The sequence below is a fragment of the Larimichthys crocea genome, chromosome X, assembly GCF_000972845.2.
Source record: "Larimichthys crocea isolate SSNF chromosome X, L_crocea_2.0, whole genome shotgun sequence".
NCBI classification, from domain to species: domain Eukaryota; kingdom Metazoa; phylum Chordata; class Actinopteri; family Sciaenidae; genus Larimichthys; species Larimichthys crocea.
In genome coordinates this window covers 4,415,887-4,436,178 of record NC_040020.1, presented here as the reverse complement: position 1 = coordinate 4,436,178, position 20,292 = coordinate 4,415,887, and the positions used below count along the sequence as shown (strand labels likewise).

The window sequence follows — 20,292 nt, the reverse complement described above, 5'->3', positions numbered from 1 at the left end:
TATATAATGTTTTAAGTATATTATCCAAGCAGCAAACAATGATGCTTTGCTTCCACCTAGTGGTTAAAAATTATGCAGCAAGATAATGCATTTGTGCAAAACTGCCAGCCAACACACGACTACAGTCTGTTGTATTACTCAGATTAGACCAATGAAAGCAGCATAAAGGTTTATCACACCAAAGGTTTATTTCGTCTGAGTCTCTCTTATTGGCTAACAGAGAAAACACGAGTGATACATCAAACCAGCTGACAGTGACCTGAGAGCAGTTCTTTGCTCAGTTTTCCTGCTCGCTGGCCTCAGCGGGCAGCTCTGATAAAGTGCTTGGTCCCACGGCTCAGTGATCTGTACGTGCACGTGTGGCCCGAGGTGAGTGTCCATTTGTCTTAACTCATGAGACAATAAATCTCACCTGTGCCGCACAGACAGATGGAGGCTGAGCTCAAGTGAAATATGAGATTGTTACCATTAACTTTATTACACTGACCACTGCTCTCGTTTCTGGCATCGGCAATAGCTGAAAGTTGGAATGGTAGAAGTTTCTGTTACTAACATGTTCATGTTCTTTTACAGAGCAATGGAGGCATATTTGACTAATATTTATATCCAGATTCAGATTTGAAGGTTCAACTGTGTATTGAATCTTACTTCAGGGGTAAATGCAGGATTTATATTCATGCTTTTAATAATGGGGGCAACCATGTATTTTCTGCCATGGCCTCAGACGTGGAGGCTTTGACCCTTGACTGAGGTCATAGTCGAATGAGGCCCACAGAACTGAACTGCTGTCATCTGTCGTCCTCCAAGTCTAGAAATCACAAACACATATGTAGTCTCGATGGCTAAACTCTCATGACCTCTCTTGTATCTCTGTGAAACTAAAGAGCACAACTCAGATGGAAACTGCATTAGGCTGGATCGTCCCTTCCAGCACCCTGGAATCATCTTCCATGTTTTAAAAATGGGCACACAACCGCCTTCTGTCAATCAATAAGCACCGACTCTGCACGACACGGATGTAAACCAAGACAAACAAAAAGACCCAACAAAACTTTCAGCCTCTCAGAGTGAATCTCATCCAGCCGTACCAATGCAAACACTGACTACCTTCGTGACCTCTGCCATCTGACTCTTTCAGCTCTACCTTTTCCACAGAGCATGTGCTTGCCGGACTCGGAGAAAGTATTTGTTACATCATCCTAATATTCCTGGTTGAGGTCAACGGTTCTCCTCCGCTGCTGATAACAGCCTGGGCAAAGTCATGCCTCCCCTTCCTGAGTCATCTCAAAGTTTACCAGAACCTCTTCCAGACACACCAGAGGTCCTGAGTTCCTCACCTGTAATCATCAGCTCTGGGTAGTGACCGCAAGAATGACATCAGAGGTACATGTAAAACTTGTGTCTGGAAACACAATTAAAGATAGGCTGAGAAGGAGCTTGGAGCAGAGCTGCTGCTCTTGCGCATTGAAAGGTGCCAGTTAAGGTGCTTCGGGCATCTGATCGGCAATCCTCTCTCCGGCACAGCCAACTGGGAGGAGAACACAGGTCAGACCCAGAACACATGGCTTGGGAATGCCTCAGGATCCTTAATTTTTTACTTTAATTAATTGTTTATTTTAATTTTACCATGGTAGTTTAGCTAAGATGGTCTCTAATTCTCAGGAGCGCTTGCTCTTGCACACCTTTGAGGCAACAATCCACATCCAAACAGACTTCATTTTTTTTTTTTACATTAATCTTTTAAACATTAGCAAATGGTCATGTTTATCTTTTGTCATAAAAAAAAAGCCCTGAAGAACTTCCGTCTCAGGAAAGCCGTGATTATATCCGTGAGAAAATTGTGTGTTTAGGCACAGATGGAAGAGACAGGATGGGCTGTGACAGAAGACCGGGGGTCATTTGTCACACATATGCCCGTCGTGTCACAGGAGGCAAACAACTAACGCACAACAGGCCGTGGTCATGTGTTTGTGTGATTCGTAAAAGGCCTACCGAATCCCCACGCCATCCCACTCCACTCAAACATGCTAATGTACCTGTGCTCTGCTTTAATTGGTCCCAGTGATGCTCGCCCTGCTCCACCTGTGTTCATGGGAAGCCTCCAGTCAGTCCTGCAGTCAGGCCCCCGCCACTCTGTGCGAGCGTGCAGTGCTAATATTATGCAAACAAACACTTCTTTGTTGTTTGGCACTTCTTGCACCGACCCGCCACTGTGGAAGAAAGGGAGAAAGTAAGTGAAGGGAAAAAGGAGAAAGGGAAAAAAGGGGGTGGGTGAGTGGAGGGGGGGTGCTTGAATTCATTAGTGTGATTACCTGAGGTGTGCTACTTTACAGGGGGTAATCTGCCAGCCCGTTTCATACCCTCCAAACTCCAGCCAGTCCGCTAATGAGCGCTTGGAAAAGTTAGTCAAGGTGGAGAGGTGCTTTGAGGAGCTATACACCGCAGACTAAGGTGTTATTATATATGCTGGAGCAGAAAACAAAGGATGGCTGCCTATTTTATAACAGCTAGGTCCGGTGAAGGCGGTTTTAGCTGTTGGTTTTGACTCCGAATGCACATAACAAAATATGGACAGTGTGCCAACTGATGAATTTGGAGCCTTAGAACCAAAACAACAACAAACACCCTGCTTAGAAGCTTGGCACATTTGAAATCATGAAATCTCTGATGACATTATACCCGCACCCGAGAATGACAGTTTGACTGATGCGTGATATTAGGAGCCACATTTTCTACACCATTTGAGACAACACCCCAGATTAGTCAAAGGACACAAGGGATTTCTGGTCGTCGCATTCAAAGAGTCGCTTCTCTGAGGTAACGTCATGGACTGCAGCTTCCCTCCTACACTGTAAGAGAAGGTGGATTAGAGATCAGATCAACCCCTCTCTCATTCTCTCCCTTTTTCTGCCCAGGAGCTCAGGCCATGGCTTTAGAGAGACAGCTGCCATGAGCAAGGCTTAGGACAGCCCACGGGGACGGAGAAAGTGTGAGTGTCAAAGAACAAGAAAAGTGCAGGAACAGCTTGGTTAGGATGGACAAGACAAAAAAGGTGAGAGGGAAAGGAGAGAAATCCAAAAAGACAAGCCGGAGGATATACTGTACATATATATAGATAGATCCTGTAACTTTCCCCATCCTTTCGCCCTATGCTCTGCTTTATCACACAGCATCAAAACATAGCTTCAGTCCCCTGAGTGGCTGGCCTTTTTATCTGCTCCCTAGCTTCCCACGGCGGGCCGCATCCACCCATAATCTGCTGCCGTTTCATGTCTGGAGCGCTGTAGAGGAGGATAAGGGACTTGTTCAAGTGAAGATCAATGAGGTTGTATACATAGCATATGTGCATCTGGAGAGTGCGATTCCTTTTTTCTTCTTCTTCTTTTTTTTTTATTTTAAGGTGGCATCCGAATCCTAATGAAAAAGAAAATTATACATGGATGTGTCGAGGAGCCACGTCTGTGATCTAAAAGTTTGAAAAGTAATTATCATTAGACTTAAATTTCATGGAGTAAATACAAAACTGTGGTAGAATTTCTGTCCCACATTGTAAACATCATCCACCTTTTGTTTCTGAATGTTCTCCCCGTGGATCAAACATGAAGCAGACACAACGAAAACTGTAAACATGTTGCATTATACATTTGTCAAAAACACATTTGGCTGTATGTCACAAGTACATTGTTATTTAAGACAGTGCCAAGTGTCTGTGTGTGTGAAATCAAAGCCGACTGATATATTGGCAGGAACAGCCGGGGTGTGAAACTGTGTCAGTGCAGTAAGGGAAATCACCAGAGGCTGTTTTCCGTTCACTCCACAGCTGGTTGACGAGATCTGCAAGGACTAATTGTGCATCAGTTGGAGGCTGCAGAAATTCCTGGTTTGTGCTTTGACTGTTCTTTGTACTGTGGGCTACCCGCCTTCCCACCCAAGTGGCACGCACTCACACCACAGGGAACTTAAAAGTACAACAGAGAAGCCTTGGGACACACACACACAAAAGACAAACACACACATACACAAATCATCGATCGACCCCAAAGTCAACCCGTGACCCTGACCTCTTCTACCCCCTCCAGGAACAATCTCCTGCAAGATTCTGTGGAAAGAAAAAATATATGTACAAGAAAGTTGGATTTAAAAAGAAGTTGGGTTGAGAGAAAGACAGAGGAAAAAAATGACACGGACTTGATTGTGTTGGAATGAATAAAAGGGGAAGGGAAAAAAACTTTGAATTTGGAACTACTGATCAAAGTAATTCCCACAGGAAACCTCGTTTAATGAGAGCTGTACAAGAAAAGAAGGGTGGAAGACGAGGAGAGAGAGAGAGAGAAAAGGAAGAAAAGAATGGTACGGCACGCCATTCCTGCACAGAAAATAAAGAGATGAATCATATACAGCGCCTAGCGGAAGACATGGGTGTGTGTGTGTTGGGTGGAGGGGTGGTTGTTTGAAGGGTGTTTTCAAGATCGTTTTAACGTCTTCACTGAGGGAGCATCAGAGGCAAGGCCAGGTTAATTAAACCCAAGGGAGTACCAGCTGAAGGGGCCCGCATTTGAATATGTCACAGAAATAGCACGAGTGTGTCAGGCGAGGCCGGGGCTCGGCGAGCAAACATGTTGACTATGCATTACACGCTAAAAGGGAAGAGAACGAGAGAAATAGAGAGTCAGACAGCAAGGGGTGGGGGCTCCGAGATAATTTGCGTGGCAGCGATGCTTTGCTCTTCTTTACCCAGTGCGCCACCGGATTTCTCTGAGTTATTAATGTTTGTCATTAGCTGCATTACGCTGGAGGACAGTGACTGGAGAAAAAAAAAAAAAATGCAGAAATTTATATGGGACAAATATTGACAATAGCTGGCTCCTGGGTATTGGAGAAGAAGAAAAGATGCAAACTATGTTAATGAATGGTAATTAACCACCAGGGTTTGTCTCTCCTGGATCCCAGCTAAATTGGTCCCCGAGTTGCAGCTAGAGACAGTCGTGGCCTAATCCTTTATTATAAAAAGATAAAGGAAAACGACATCATTAGCATATATTTGAGAAGGGAGGGGGGATTAAAAAGTGGAATTATTTCTTTTTAATTCCTGAACGGAGGTTTCTTCACACCATTGTTAATTATGCATAATAAAAAGAAAGGAGGGAAGTGGTGAAGAGGAAAACAAAAGCTGGGAGAGGTAAAGAAAGTAGTAAAAAAAAAAAAGAAAAAAGAAAAGGGGGGATGACTTGAAGGGAGGAGTGTGTGGTCTCTTGTGTAGGATGCCAACTCAAGGACAGAGGAGACCAGGATCACGGTTTTAATATTCCAAATGAATAATAAGAGAGCGAGGAAGAGGAAAAACAGATAAAAGGAGGTTGGAGGTAGCTATGTCAAGGATGGACCCACTCCTCTAATACACCCCTGCGCTGAGCTGTGCGCCTATGTGGACCCTTGTTAATGATGTCAACAGCAGGGGTCACTTGTTACAGACAGGAACCATGCCAACAGTCAGCTGTCAATCATGAGAGAGGCGTGAGAACCCTGCTGTCCACCAGAGCACCCTCAGCCACCATCACACACTGACTGACAGTCCTTTGAACTACTGGAGCTGGAAATATAAGAGAGCGTTTAGACATGACCATCAAATTTATAACAATAACGCAGTCAGTGAGGAACAAAACATGTTTTTATTTAGACGTTTTCATCATTGATATTTAACATAATTAACTATTAAATCATCAAGAGAAGCTTTAACAAATTCAAAACATAAAAAAAAGATTCCTTCAGAAATAAATACTTTCAGTTACATGTGATGAATAAAATCCAGTCTGCTTCAATCACTAAACAGGGTCTCTAAGAGCAGAGTAGTATCAGGTCTGATAAATGGATCTACCTCCTTAAAGTGAATATTCTGCTCAGTGCTGCACTCTTGACTTTCTCAAAGTGTTGACTTGGCATTGCTAGGTCAAGTCCCTGCACCCTAAGGTCCTTGAGGTGCCAAATAAATTAGGGGGAGAGGTAAAAGAGAGTAAAAAAGAAAAAAAAAAAAGTCTAACTTAAACATTAGCGTAAGCATTTGCCTTATCACCCCAGGTCTGCGTTGAGAGTGGCTGCACTGTAAATTAGCTTGGCGCTAAAGGGCCCTGTCTGATAGACATAGTGCACTGAGCGCTAACACAGATGTCGAGGGCTCATTTACAAAAGCCGGGCTGCTGTGTTGAGCCAGTGGCCCAGAGTGAGTCGACAGCGATTTTCTCACAAATATTGGTTCTGCTGCCCCGGCTCAGCTTGGCTCAGCCCAGCTCCCACTGAGTAGGAACCGGGGATGGAGGGAAAAGGAGGGAGGGAGAAAAAGAAGAGGATGACAGTTTTCCCAGCCTCAGCCCAGGGAGTCAGGCTTTTTCGCTGACTGGTGTTGCAAGCGTGGCCAGCTCTTCTGTCAGCACTTTCCTCTCCTTCATCTTCACGCGCACAGCCTCCATTAGCTGGCCGGCAGAGGGGATCTGCAGGGGAGGGGAAGGATAGAGAAAGGGTGTGGGGGCGGCAGGAGAAGGGGTTAGAGAAAATGAGGAAAACACACAAATGCAACACTGTTAAAAAAAAAAAAAAAAAAAAAAAGTCTGATTTTTGACACCTGGCAGCTTTTCAGAGAGCCTATTTGCTGTTTTGTGAAACAACAGAACCTCAGAGGGGCCTGAGGACTTACGAAACTTTTGAGGGACTGTCCATGTTGAGTGCTTTGACAAAGAAAATCACAAAACAGGCTACACAGCAGTAACGCCTAATTTAACTCTTTACTTTTTCCCTAAGCTTTCATTCTTCTCAACCAATGGTACAGTGATGACATAACAACTAACGGGGCTACAAAGATGGGAATTTTGTTTTAAAATGCCTATAGCATTGGAGAATCCCCTCTTAATTTAACAAGTTGCATAAGAATTAATGTTGTATCTAAAAAGGACTGCAGGTTTTGTCCAAATCGAAAAACTTTTTTTAAGTACATATGGAGCATGTTAGTAGTCTTTCAAGGCAGACTTGAAAACATGTGAACCTACACTTTAAGTACAAGAAAAGTACAAGAAAAATGGAAAACATTTTTTTTTTGGTGGGACTAAAGGCACACTGCGCTTTCCCCAGAGGCTTCAGATGATCACTCGTCAGCAGACACGCCTCAAGGCATAATTAAAACATCACTAGGCATCACTGGGGACATTTACAGCCTTGTTGTGTTTTTACTGGACTGCATTCATGCTGGGAACGTAAGACGTTGATAATTGATGTTCACTTAATCATACAGGATTATGAAAGGTTGATAATGGGGGAACTTTCCACATGTGTTTGCTTAGTTATTGTCAGCGATAGAAAAGAGAAAAAAAAGAGGTGGACAGGCTTCTCCTCGGAGTTATGGCTAATTTGGTTTTTCCTCTAAATCGACACAAGGATTTTATGGTCATTAGGGCGCCTGATCAAAGGCAGGCATTCATATACTGTATCACCCGTAAATATCCACTTCAAGTAATGTGCGGCTTTTTACAAGCACCTTTCTCAAGCAGGAGGGATACAAATTCATTCCCAGAGCAATATCCCGAGTCACGTGGCATGAGAGGAGAAGTGGACCGGCCAAGATGAAAATAGTGACTTCAATATCATAAAATCTTTCACTTTTTATCTCTGGAAAGAGAATGTGAAAATATAAGCTATCGAGCCATACGGAGAGAAACTAGCTGACACAAGACTGAAGTGCTGTAGCAAACTTTACTGAAAAACATCTGCACCGGGGGAATACAACGTATCGTGCTGCTTTGAAGTGATTAACACAAACTCACAACACATATTGGAATTAGGTCTGCGCCTGACATGTTTTACAGGACTGTGATGTGATTCGTCGTATCAATTTCTAATAGATCGAGAGAGTGAGAAGCTCAAAAACTCGTGCAAAAAGAAAAAAAAACACACTCTGTCCCCCATGCCCCTTGACACCTCTATCCTCTTCGTTAAAGGTAACAGGAGCAGGAAACACAAGGCCTGTGTGCCAGGAAGTGTGTGTGTGTGTTTGTCTTGAGTATGTGTGTGTAGTAGGGAGTCAGTTCCAGCAGCACTGGATGCATCAAACACGCAGCGCTATCCCTCAGAGAGCCACTACACTGAAGTAACTGCTGAGACATCTCCCTCTGCCTCCGTCCTCATGGGAGTGTTCACTCTCGCTGTCTCACGCACACATTCACATAGGTGCACACACACATACACACAAGTTCCCAATCAGCTAATTGCACTTAGAGCCACTAACTATGCAAACAAACCCACTAAAATAGAGACATAGCCACAACACGAGGCTCTACGGGACAGCAAAGAGGGAGAATGGATCATTAAAAGTACCGATGTGGGAATATGGGAAAACAACACTAACAGGTAAACATGATCTCGATAAATCTAACATGGAACATGAATTCAAAGCCAAAAAACAGACGTTAAAACTAAGAAAGAAATTCTGTCTAGCAGTATTTTGTGAGTATTTTTGAGTCTTTATCACGGACATAGGTAATGAGGGGAAGAGAGATGGCGGCTGGACTTGAACAACAGATGTTGCGGTTCATAGTTGGTGCCTTAACCCCCCAAAATCACAGGGAGTGGCCCTCTCGTTCCTTCATGAGATATCAAATGCACAGAAACTGTGTAACATATGAGCATAAGGCCCAACATCTTCATTAAAGTTGATGTATGTCACCCAAGTGTAGTGAGACAACTTTTTGGTCTCTTGGTTGATAAATGATATGTATTGCGTCTGATAAAAACACGCCTCATTCTGATTCATCTCCCCGTGGTGCGTGACTCACATCAGCAGATCCTGGCATGAGGAGAAACACAAGCGCTCGCACACAGACTCAGGGACAAGCAGGGACTATCATTCTCTTTCATCTAACTGCCACATTTGCAGAGGACAGATACCCCGCAGGATGGTTGGAGGTAAGCTGCGATGCAGCTGCTCTACTGGATCCCCTGGGCTGCTTAAGGCGGTGTTAGGAACTGGCACTAATGTTATGCTACAGTTGATTTAGCCGGCCCCCTGTCCCCTTTGGCAGAGCTAGCCAGTACCGGCAACACAGCCGCTGTTTTCGCAAGAGGTCTTGTCCCCTTTGGCAACACTAAAAAAGCTACTGTTGCATTAAGCCATGCTAACGCGCATCCATTACTATTTAACAGGCCCTGCAGAGCAGACCTTTTGTCTTGGTATAATTTCATGAACATGTTTCAGAAGTGAACTGACATGTAAAGCCGCTGACACTGACAAGTGTGTGCGTGTGTGTAAGAGTGTGTGTTTGTGTGAGTGAAGATGAGGACAGGGGCTGCAAGCAAAAGGTGTTTTTATGAGCCAATTAAATGACATTGCTATTCTACAGCCCGGGGCACACCTCAAGGCGAGGAGCAGCTCAAAGTTGCAGCACTCCCGTGACCATTGTCTGGTAGTGGCATCAGACATGCCAACTTTTTTTTTTTTTTTGTCTTAAAAGATCGATCATTCCAGCTCTTTTGTCTTCTCCCTTGGAACGGGTTAGCGCAATTATTTCCAAGGGCCCAATTTGTGAGTGGTTGTAAAGATTGTGTCAGGCTGCTGGATATCTAAATGAGTATGAATGAAGAGGGAGGGGGAATCAGAGAGCCTAAAAGAGATATACAGGGGTACAGAATCCAAATTTGGAAGTGACTACTGAGTGTGTATTCACCGGTATTCCCCAGTTTACTGCCTTATCAATAAAACTATAATAGCTGGGGATAATTAGGTAGATGTTGCTGCTTAATTTAAGTACAATTTGATACTATAGAAGCAAAATTTAGGACCTGAAACTCTACCAGCAGTGTCTACCTGTATACCTGTAACAACTTATAGATAGATGTTTTTATAAAGTAATAAACATAGATGTACACTGCTAGTTTATTTCATAATAGTTGTAAAACAGTAAGGTTTTGGATGACAGGAGCGTTCTCACAGTGGTGAAGGATTCGTGCTGTTAATCTTTGTCCCTGGCTGGCTGGTGAGCCGTCTCCAATCTAGGCCACTACTCAAGGTAAAGGAGAAGTAGTTCCAGTAGTTTTATCGCGGAGGGGGAAAAACAGCTCTTTGATCTTTGATCTTCTCACTTTTGTTTGAAAATCAAATTTATCAAACGAGGGAATAACAACAACAACAGCAGCATGATAAATAGATAAAAAAGCACAAAGGCACCACACTAAAAAGTCTTGCATTTGATTATCTCCGATAATGAATATGTCACATTTGCAAAGAGGGGCTCAGGTAAGAAAATCACTAAAGCACCAACAAGCCTATTCTCTCCCTCTCCTTCGTAATTACCTACCCCTGCAGCGGAGCAGATCCCTCTCTTTTCTCCCCTTTAGGCCACTAGAGACTGATATGAAAGGGAATTGGACACCTGGGGCCACAAATACTGTAATTAAAAATCTCTCCTTTTCTTGATACGTTGTTTGGAAACATCATTTCAGTGTGCAACATGCATTTGTTAGGGATCTGACCTAAATACACCCTAGATTAAACACAGGAAAGCACCGGGTCTTTGTTTCAGGTTCCTACTCATTAGGTGTGAAAATGAGGTGATTCAGGCACGATTGGGTTATAAATTTAGAAAGGTGATATCCATACAAAAGAGATGCAACCTTTAGGTGGGATTCAGCAGTCAAGAACACCCCCGTGATTAACCACACGGCTCATTGGCCGAGGTAATGTGCTGGGACGTAGTTACAGCAAGCGAAAGGTATCAACAAAAGTAGCTGTGCCTGCAGCAAACTGTCACATCTAAAACAAGAAGGTGCTGAGAAGTGTTGCCTCTCAATGTTTGTTCACTGATAGACGGGAACTTAACACATCCAGTCAATGAGGAAATGTCTTACTTTCATCATTAACTTTCTCTCTGCGTAAGGGAAAGTACACTATGCGCCAAAGGTCGAAACTCCTGGCAGTAATCTCAAAGCTAATAATAAGATTATTCACCTGGCCTATTTAAACCGATCTCCTGAAACGTGCTTTTTGCTATATTATAGCTTAAAGTAATCACCCCTGGAGTACAATGGCTAAAAAGCACGAACAAGCTGTATCTGCTATTTCTATTTATGTGAAATGCAAGTTAAACATACTGGAAACAGTCACAGCCTGCGCATTAACAACAACTCTAACACCAGCCTCCCTCCTGGGAACCCCCTACTCTTGGTCCCTGCCACCGTTCCAGTGACATATTTACAGTACAAAGGCTCGGCTCGAGTCCCCTCCGCACACATACAAACACACTTACAGAGACCAAGAAAAAGAGAGGCTTATTTAATTAGCTCAATCATTAAATGAGGCTTAATTAGAGTCACTTTCCTTTGGAGAGAAGTGTGGGACTCAGAGCTGTTCCTTGTCATTATGAAGGAATAATGAGCCACACAACACAACGCACTACAGCCCCCGCGCCCCTCCCTCCGCCCTCACAGCACCCAACAACAATAGAAAACTTTCTTGGTGCCTTTGATGTTTAATATGAGGGTTAATGATGTAACGCCCCATGGAAGTGCCAATGCGGTGAGAAGCTTTGACAGGAAGTGGCATGAATAAGAATCTTTTATTTAACTTTAGATAAATGAAGCCATTTAGCACCATAGCAATGAGCTACAGGGACCGCTCCCTAAAGTTCGATAAGGGTTTGAATTTACAGGAATGATTTCAAGCCCTGTAGTCCATCCATAAAACGCCTCGGATGTTTTATAACAAGTCCAGTCCAGATTGGTCCGGCCTGTCTCTATGACTGTCTTAATGTAATGTTTACCTGCTTGTTATAGTTTGGAGGCTGATAAGAAGTGATGCTTGTACGTCTCCCCCGGGTGTGATTGTGAGGTAAATATTAGCAGGCCCAAAGCGCCACCCCATACCACTAAACCTACCCACTGTCCTCTCATAAAGAAATCAACAGAGTCAATGACTTTTTAAATGTTATTATGCTGTCATGAGGCTTGAGATGTGTGTGTGTGTGTGTGCGTGTACAAAATGAGTGTGAAAAATGATCTGGAGGGAGCATGTGTGTTTGCATGCATGTGCACACGCTCGCATGCACATGCTCCTCCTGTTCATTATTGGCCAGCAGCAGAAGCCAGTCATTTCCCTGTCTTCATAAAGACTTGGCCCATTAAATTCTACCTCCAGTCAATAATTAGGACTCCACAAATAAACCAAAGGCAATTAAATCAATGCTTCCCCGGGCCGGTGCCTGGACCCCATGGCCCACATGGACACTCCATCTTCTCTGCTGGCCTTATTCATGGTGGGTTGCAGTGGAGCCATACAGTACACCCCCTGGCCTGCTCATGATTATTAGATAGCACCGTCCCTCGATCCTGGCTACAGAGCCCCGCTTATGGTGGCTCTCCACTGAGAGGCATAGGGTTTGATTTCATTAACTCGCCCGTGGAGGTGAGAGACGAGGAAATGAATGCAATGTTTCATTTGATTTTGAGTGGACATGCGGGGCGGCGGTGAGGGGGCTTCAGAAATGTATGCCACTTCCTTTGGCATGGAGGGAGCAGTAACTCAAGATGATCTCCTGTGCCTGCAACACACAGTTTGCCCATGTTTTGTGGATGTCTCTCTTTCTTGTTATGTTGACATGTGGCAGCACATGACAGTGATGGCGAACAATGGCCCACACACAGAGACACGGACACACACATACGTACCACTCTTAGACGCTTTCACATCTGCACACGCACACACACGGAGTGAGTGATGGGTTTGCTATTGACAGGGCCACTGAGATAATAAAGTGCTGTCCCACTGGTAGCTCCATTAGGCACTGACAGTGACAAGATGAGGCTGTCGTGAGAGTGCACATGCACACACAAATATGTACACATAGCCAGACATACACACACAGATGGACACATCCTCATCTTCTTTCAGTGACAGCCAGCCAGTTAAGGACATGGATCTCTCTCTCATCTTTCCTTTCACTGGGTCTATTTCTGTCTCTGTGTCTTTTTATCCGAAGAAGTGTGTGTGTGTGTGTGTGTTTGAGTGCAGCTTGGGGGTAAGATCATATCACTATTAGGGGAGTGTGTTATTAGTGTCACAGGCAGGGTGACAGGCCAGGCCATTCCACTTCACAGATGTTCTGCTTGGTGAGCCTTTCATAAGCTATGACAGAGAGTAGAAAGGCAGAGAGGGTACAGTGTGAGAGTTCTTGAAGTCTATTCCCTCACTAAGAAAATGCTCGCTTCTCAGCACCAGTGGACGCGTGCAGTTCAGGCACATTATCATAGCAATCTTAAAAAACGTCAAATTAGGAGATATAGCTTACAGACAGGCACTGAAAGCGTCCTTATAGACCCTTCCCGTGGTCTCTTAGCATACAAGGTTCAGGAAAGACTGAAATAAGAGAGACACAGGTGGAGACAGAGGTTTTTGTCCCCTTGATATGACAAAATGCATTTAAAAAAACAGACGAAAGGAAGCGGCAAGATAGAAGGAAGAGGAAAAAAATGAGAAATAAATAAATAAATAAACAAAAAACAGAACAAGATGGACTTGAAAGGGGATAGAAAAAGTCTGTTGCAGTGAGGGGGGATGACTGTGGAGGTCCCAGTGGTCCCCACAGGGACCTAGGGGCAAGTCTCAGCCTTGTCATACTCGGCTCTTCTCCTCCTCCACTCGACACACCAGCTCCAGCCGACCATCCACCCCCCCCACCCCCGTCCTCCTCCCTTCCACCACCCCTGTTCTGCCCACGGAAAACGTCGATAGCAGGCTGCCGGTGCCGAGGTCTCTGGTGGACACTAGCTCATTCTCCCGGCATCGACAGGCCCGCCAAATCAATATTTAGTTCCCCACTAACAAGCTGCCTCGGGGTCTGAGCCAGAGAGAGTGAGAGTGAGAGAGGGAGAGAGAGAGAGAGAGAGAGAGAGAGAGAAGAGAGAGAGAGAGAGAGAGAGGGAGAGAGGGAGGAATGCAGGACAGTAGAGGATGGCAGAGAGACAGAGAACAGGGACTGAGAGCTGTCCAGCTAGAAGGGAAAAACATGGATTCAGTAGAGTGTTGTGTGTGTGTGTGTGTGTTAGTGTGGGAGGGGGAGAGGAAGGTGGAAAGGTCAGAAGAAGATCTGGGGAACAAGAGAACAGCGTCTGGTGTGTGTCGTGGTGCGGAGGCGACGCATGAGTGCCTGCGGCAGCCGCTGACAAGAACACAGACAAGACACACATACACACACTCGACACTCTCAATCATACACATATCACAGCGAGCAGACGTTGACAGCACTTGAGTAAAGCTCCAGCAGAGCACTCACAGATGAGTGGCTGTGCACACAAAGACAGACACACACACGCACACACACACACACAGTGAGGATGCAGTTGGTTTTCTTTGTTTTATCTTTTTTTTCAGAGCCCCGAGCAGGACACATTAGGATGGGAACTAAAACTCATCCTCTATTTACTCTACTTGGAATAAACTAGTGCCCAAATATTCATAATAAGACTGACAAAGCAGCATATCAGCAATGTTCAGGCTTAAATATTTGGTATGACAGATATCGAGACAAGAACATCCAATCATTATGAAAATGCACCTAGAGATGAAGCTTGAAAAATCAAAACTACACTCAATTGACAAAAAAAAAAAAGTCTAAAACCTCTTGGCATTTTATTAATTTGTGGTGTAGTGAATGTTATTCTTAAACTAACTATATATATATATTCAAAACACAAACATTTTATTTAGTATTAATACCTACTTTAATAATGCTGTAGAGCGTACTCAAGAATAAATATTAACATCTAAGAAAATCCCTACCAATTAAAAAAAACTATACACTGAAACTTAGTGTTGGGACAGTGTATGATTATATTTTGCAATAATATTTACTCTATTATAACGTTCAAGGCTCTTCAACCTGACAGGGGAAATTCTAAAATAGTGGTAGGGACCAACTATCTTTTTTATCAATAACGTAATGCAATACAGATCCACTGGCCAACTTGTAATTGATATCAGTGGAAGTTTTTTGGTGCACTGTACTCACTCTGATCCATTTCAATTTTCTTTCGTTGCCATAACCTTCAAAAAGAAAACTTTCTGCCAATTCATCGCTTACCTTTTTGACATTCCAGTTATAAACAGTTCTACAAACCTACACCTCAACTCAGAGCTGCATTGGATTAAAAAATGTATTTACTATTGCGAGTGGCTGCTAATAGCTCGCATATGAGTTCTCATCCCTGCGTACAGTACATGCAAGAATGAGTAACTTGTGTGAGCCTGACCTTCTGTTGGAGGATGTGGTTGAGGTCGTCCAGCCACTCCTGGTCTCTTGGACTCTCTGAACGGGCCTCTGTCCCCTGCAAACACAACAGCAATTACATATGAAGGGATGGAGACTGAAAGACAAAAATCATGTTGAGAACCCCTTCAATAAATCCTAGCTATCCTAGTTATTTATACATGGATAAAATTTCAAGTGAATCTGACTGGAGGTATACTTCATGTTTCTAGAGACAACCTGACACTGTATCTTAACATTGGCCTCTGTGAGTTTCCTGCTTAAGGGCAGAATTGTAGCATCACACCAGCCATGACCTTGAAGAAGGTCTCTGGAGACTCAGTGGCAAGTTCTGCCAGTATACGTTTGCATGCTACTCATGTATAAAGACCTAACAGAGTGGTAGCCTTGTTACTGCTAATGAACAGGGAGGAGAGCGACTGTGTGGCCATGTACACCTCAGCACTAATGTGTTACCTCTTCCCTTCAAACCCCAGGTGTTGCTGCTCCAAATTATGTGACGAGCCTTGTACTGCTTCACAGGGACACGGGGAGGGGAGGATTGGGGGGAAAAAGTGTGTGTGTGGCTGAATCTTAAAGCAGACTGGTGGAGTTAACAGGCACAGTACTGTGAAACAGCGATTAAAAGATTTCACTATTAACAGTCTGAAAATGTCACGTTTTTGTAATCTCAGTCTCAGCTACACCAAGTGTCTCTGTCATTTAAAACAACAAAGTAGCAGTGAGTTCAGAGTTGGACTTTTAAAAAAAATGTAAACCAATGGAAACCACACAGAAAAGGAGATTTGCTCCATTTATAAATTTAACGCTAACCGAAACGGCATGTAATCCCCTTACTTTCCCCCATTCAGATTATAAACATGCCCTCAAAATGTATAATCGTTGCATCCCGGGTGGCATGGGCTGTCCAGTAACTGCAAGTCCACATCGGGTCTTGTGCATTCTTCATGTGAACTTTGATAGAGTCCGCTTTGGGTGCTCAATTTATCAGGGTGCACTCTGAAGATCACCGCAATATTCAGAGAAATATCGATGCGAGTCAACCGGATAAATGTAGCTTGTATCCGACTGAGAAAATAATCTGATCACCTGTGATTTTGACGACATTCAGCTGAAAATGTATAGCAATGTAAATGCTAGGCTATTCAAAGTCATTGGAAGCGTTAAAGTGCTTATAAATCATTATATTCTCTGATTTTATCCACAGCAGGCTAACTGCAGTGTATGCTTAATTGTGACTGGTAAGTAGAGAAGTAGGTAGAGATCAGCTCTGTGTGTGTGTGTGTGTGTGTGTGTGTTTACAGGGGTGAACACAGCCTCCCACTGGGGTGAACACAGCATGTGAAACAGTGTATGTGCGCAAGTGTGCTTGTCCACCCTTGGTAGATATATACCAAAGCACTGACCCTCCATCAAACATTAGGTGGAAAACAAACTGGCCCGGCAATTATAGCCTTATTACATCTGGATCATTAACTCCACAACAAGTTGCCCAGGGATGCTGGAGCTGCTCGGCCCTCTCTAGTCCTCTGCTGCAAGCTATGGAATGGATAGAGGCAAATAATAGTGTGCAGTGTGATACATGTGTGTAAGCATGTGTAGAGTAGTTATGTCAGAGCACGCTTACGTACCTCCTTCCTGCACTGATTTTGTGTTTACATGTGTTTGTGTGAGTGGAAGCAGCTGTATGTTTCTGTCTGACTTTGAAATATTTTGACAATAAAAAAAAAAAAAAAAAAAAAAAAAAAAAAGGTGAAGGAAGTCCACATTTCTATGAAACAGCTGAAAATAAGGGTGCTCTCACATTTGGCGCTATGCTGTCAGTACAGAACCAGCTGCTCAAATAGCCCTGTCACAGCTGCATTTCCTTTCACTAAAAACCCTCGAGCAACAGCTCAGATTTTTTGGCTGGGACAAATCAATAAACCAAGACTAATGCTCTGGAGGAAAGAAAATATGTAGCCTTTGGAAAAAGACTGTGGTCATTACACAGAGGTGAACTGTTCCCAAAATTCTCCATATAACCATAACCAGGAATAATTCATTAAAACATTTTGATACGGCTGAAATTCAAAAATGCATCGATTTCAAAACCAAGTAGCGGTGCCCTACAATGTTAAAAACTTCTGCGGATATTGTTGACAAGAGAAATCTTCCAAACTAAAGAAAAGTAGCGATGTTGGCAATGGAGTATTCTCATTTAAAAGTAAAACTGAAAAGTAAAAGCAATCCCATCGAGCCCTGAGCTCTCATTCAGCACACTGGTATCGCACAACCAAGTGAATAAATGAATACACTTGCTATGTGTTGGACTTGTTGAAGACTGCTGGGACATCCTGATAACCTCATGTCACGTCCTCAAGTTCAAAGAAAAACATACAATCTACAAAAGGTCTTGCAAAAGCTCCGTACATTTTTTGGGATTTAAGGGAAAAAGAAATCACATTTCTGCAAAAAGTGTCATGAAACTTCGGCTTTTTAACAAAAATTGTAATAAATTTCAACATTATGGCAACAATGTGTCACATACGAGTTCAGATTGTGGATGTATGGATGTATACATATTTTAAATATTATTGAAGCGTCACAGCTAAAGCATAGTAAAGTTCAGGCTGATTTAAGTAGGGTGCATTTACCTAAACATACAAAGACAGCTGCACGTACAGAAACAAGCCATTTCTCTTGGGATCTAATTCCAACATTCAAAATTACACTCAGTAACACATAATCACACTTAAAACTGTTAACTTCACTCTGTGACACAACATTTACAATTCTCTGGTGGGTGCGTGCATTCTCAACAGCGCTGTGATCTATGAATGTTCAATTAAGAAAACAGGAAAAACAAACCCACCATGTTAGGGCACCAAACAGCCTGTCATTAGCAACCATTAATGTAGTGGAGAAAACAAGTGATGAGGAGAAGAGAGTGATTTTACCCACAGAGGTTTCAGCTCTGATGAGGGAGGCTTTTTGTCAAGTGAGAAACTGTTCCCTGTCATCTCCTGGGTGGAGCTGGGCTGCAAAGGGCTAAAATTGGTTTCAAGTGTGAGTAAGTGCCTGGTGCACCCTCTCTCATCTTGTGATAGATGGGAGGAAGTCCCCAGGGAGGAGAGGTTGATTGTAACATGGGGTTGCTAATTGATGACATGGCTGGATATGATCTATTGTACAGAGAGGGGTCCACCAAGTTGTAAAAGAGTGTGAAACTCAGGACTTCTGCACGTGGGCAACAGTCAATAGCAACAATTTTCAGCTCAATGACTGCTTTCAGTCGAAAGAAAAGAGTTGTACTTACTCAACTTGAGCCTTATCTAATCTTATATCAAGTCGACAGGTGCTGCAGGTGTTGACAGGTTTTTGATTTCGTCGAAAGAGAGAACACCGGCTTTAAACGTGAAGCCACATCCTTCTCTATTGCACTGCAACTTCCCAATTTATTAGTGACATGCCTTGGTGTGTGGTACACCTTTACGTGGAGTTCAGCCTTTCTTACTTGCCAAAACTATCAACCCATCAATAAGAGAAGGTCAGACAGAAGCAGAGATGTCCAGCAATGCCAGATATTGTTGGTTATAGGTGAAATGAACGAAGAACAAAAGGCTTCTGCTTCTCCATATTTCCTCCTCTTTACACCAACGCCGATCTACAATATTTGTTCCCAGATGATGCTAAAGTTACGCTAGCTCCTTGCACTTCATTTAGTCTCAGTTGACAAAGAAGATGCCCAAAGCTACAAGTTGTCTTTGCCAATCCTCTGGTACAATCAGTGGGCAAAAACTTTTAGGATGCAGTACAGAAAATCTGTTACAGGTGTGCTGAGTGTTCAGGGCATAATCTTTACTTGATATAGATCCTCAAGAAAGCATTTGTATGAAATGTTGACCCACTGTCCCTTGGCCTTACCTGGTCAGTGTCCATTATGTCCGCAAGATCATTTTCTGACATATTGAGGATGGAGGCTGCAATAGACTTGGCTTTGATCATAGACTTGGCTGAGAGGCCGCCCTTTGCTGCCACAGCGTTGGCCTGCCTCAACCTCCTCCTCTTCATCAACTGCTGCTTGACCTCTTGAACGTCTAAAAGTATTTCACTGGCCAGGGCCTGAAGGGGGAGGAGAAGAAGGAATAAAAAAGAAGAGGATGATGAAATGGATATAGAAAACAAGAGGGATAGCTCTGCCTGGCAGATGAATAAATGAAATTGATCAAGCATGCGCCAGAGAGGCCTAGTACATTATAGAGGAATATTGAGTTTGACACACTCAGATTCTCTTCGGTTTCGCCTCAAGCTCCCTTGTAGGAATGTGGACCTGAGGGTTTGTTGCCCTGTCGATTGAAAGCTGAGGGAACACAGCTTTGATACCAAACGCACCCCAAGTTTTGCTAAAATCTCCACAGACGGGGAATCATGCATCAGAGAGAGAAAGACAGAGAGCAACTGGAAATACAGCCATTCATTTATTTATTTGCTTTCTGAATGTCTCACAGTACAACAGGGCAGCATAACACTGTTAATAATTAAGCTACAGGGCTGTTTTAAATGGTGCCCGAGTGAATGGCAAGCGAGACGAGGAAGGCCTGGGATGGTACAGTTGACGGGCACTAAATGGGAGTTTGCTCTAAATACAGAGAGACAATTAAATGTTAAAACTGCCACTGTACACGAGAAAGTCAATAAAGTAAACTCCCCTTTGCTTCATTTTGAGCTTATTGATCGAGGCAATAATCTTCTGTATCATTCCCTTGTAAGCCCGCTGAAAAGCTGACCTTGGAATAGCTGGTCAGATGAGGGAAAGCTAGAGACAGGAGAACTCACAATACACAAAAACAAACAAAATAAAACACAACAGAAAATACAAAACAAAGTACAACTTTCTTTTGGACAGTATACAATATAACCAAGCAAGCAAGAAGTACAGTGTGTACAGTACACCCATACACAAACATCAGTACAAACATACGAAAACACTCAAGTGCATTACAGTAACAAGGGT

At 43.4% G+C, this 20,292-nt stretch overlaps 1 protein-coding gene across 1 annotated transcript in view; it reads right to left on the bottom strand.

The window, feature by feature from the left end:
• Window positions 1-5,650: 5,650 nt before the first annotated feature.
• cntln (centlein, centrosomal protein) overlaps window positions 5,651-20,292 on the bottom strand; it is a 79,342-nt gene continuing 64,700 nt past the window's right edge. The window contains exons 25-27 of the mRNA XM_010743873.3: window positions 19,203-19,400; window positions 15,280-15,354; window positions 5,651-6,485 (exon numbers count right to left, since the gene is read on the bottom strand). Of these exons, the coding sequence (XP_010742175.3) occupies window positions 6,375-6,485; window positions 15,280-15,354; window positions 19,203-19,400 (384 nt within the window). The 3' untranslated portion in view covers window positions 5,651-6,374. The remainder of the gene's footprint in view (window positions 6,486-15,279; window positions 15,355-19,202; window positions 19,401-20,292) is intronic.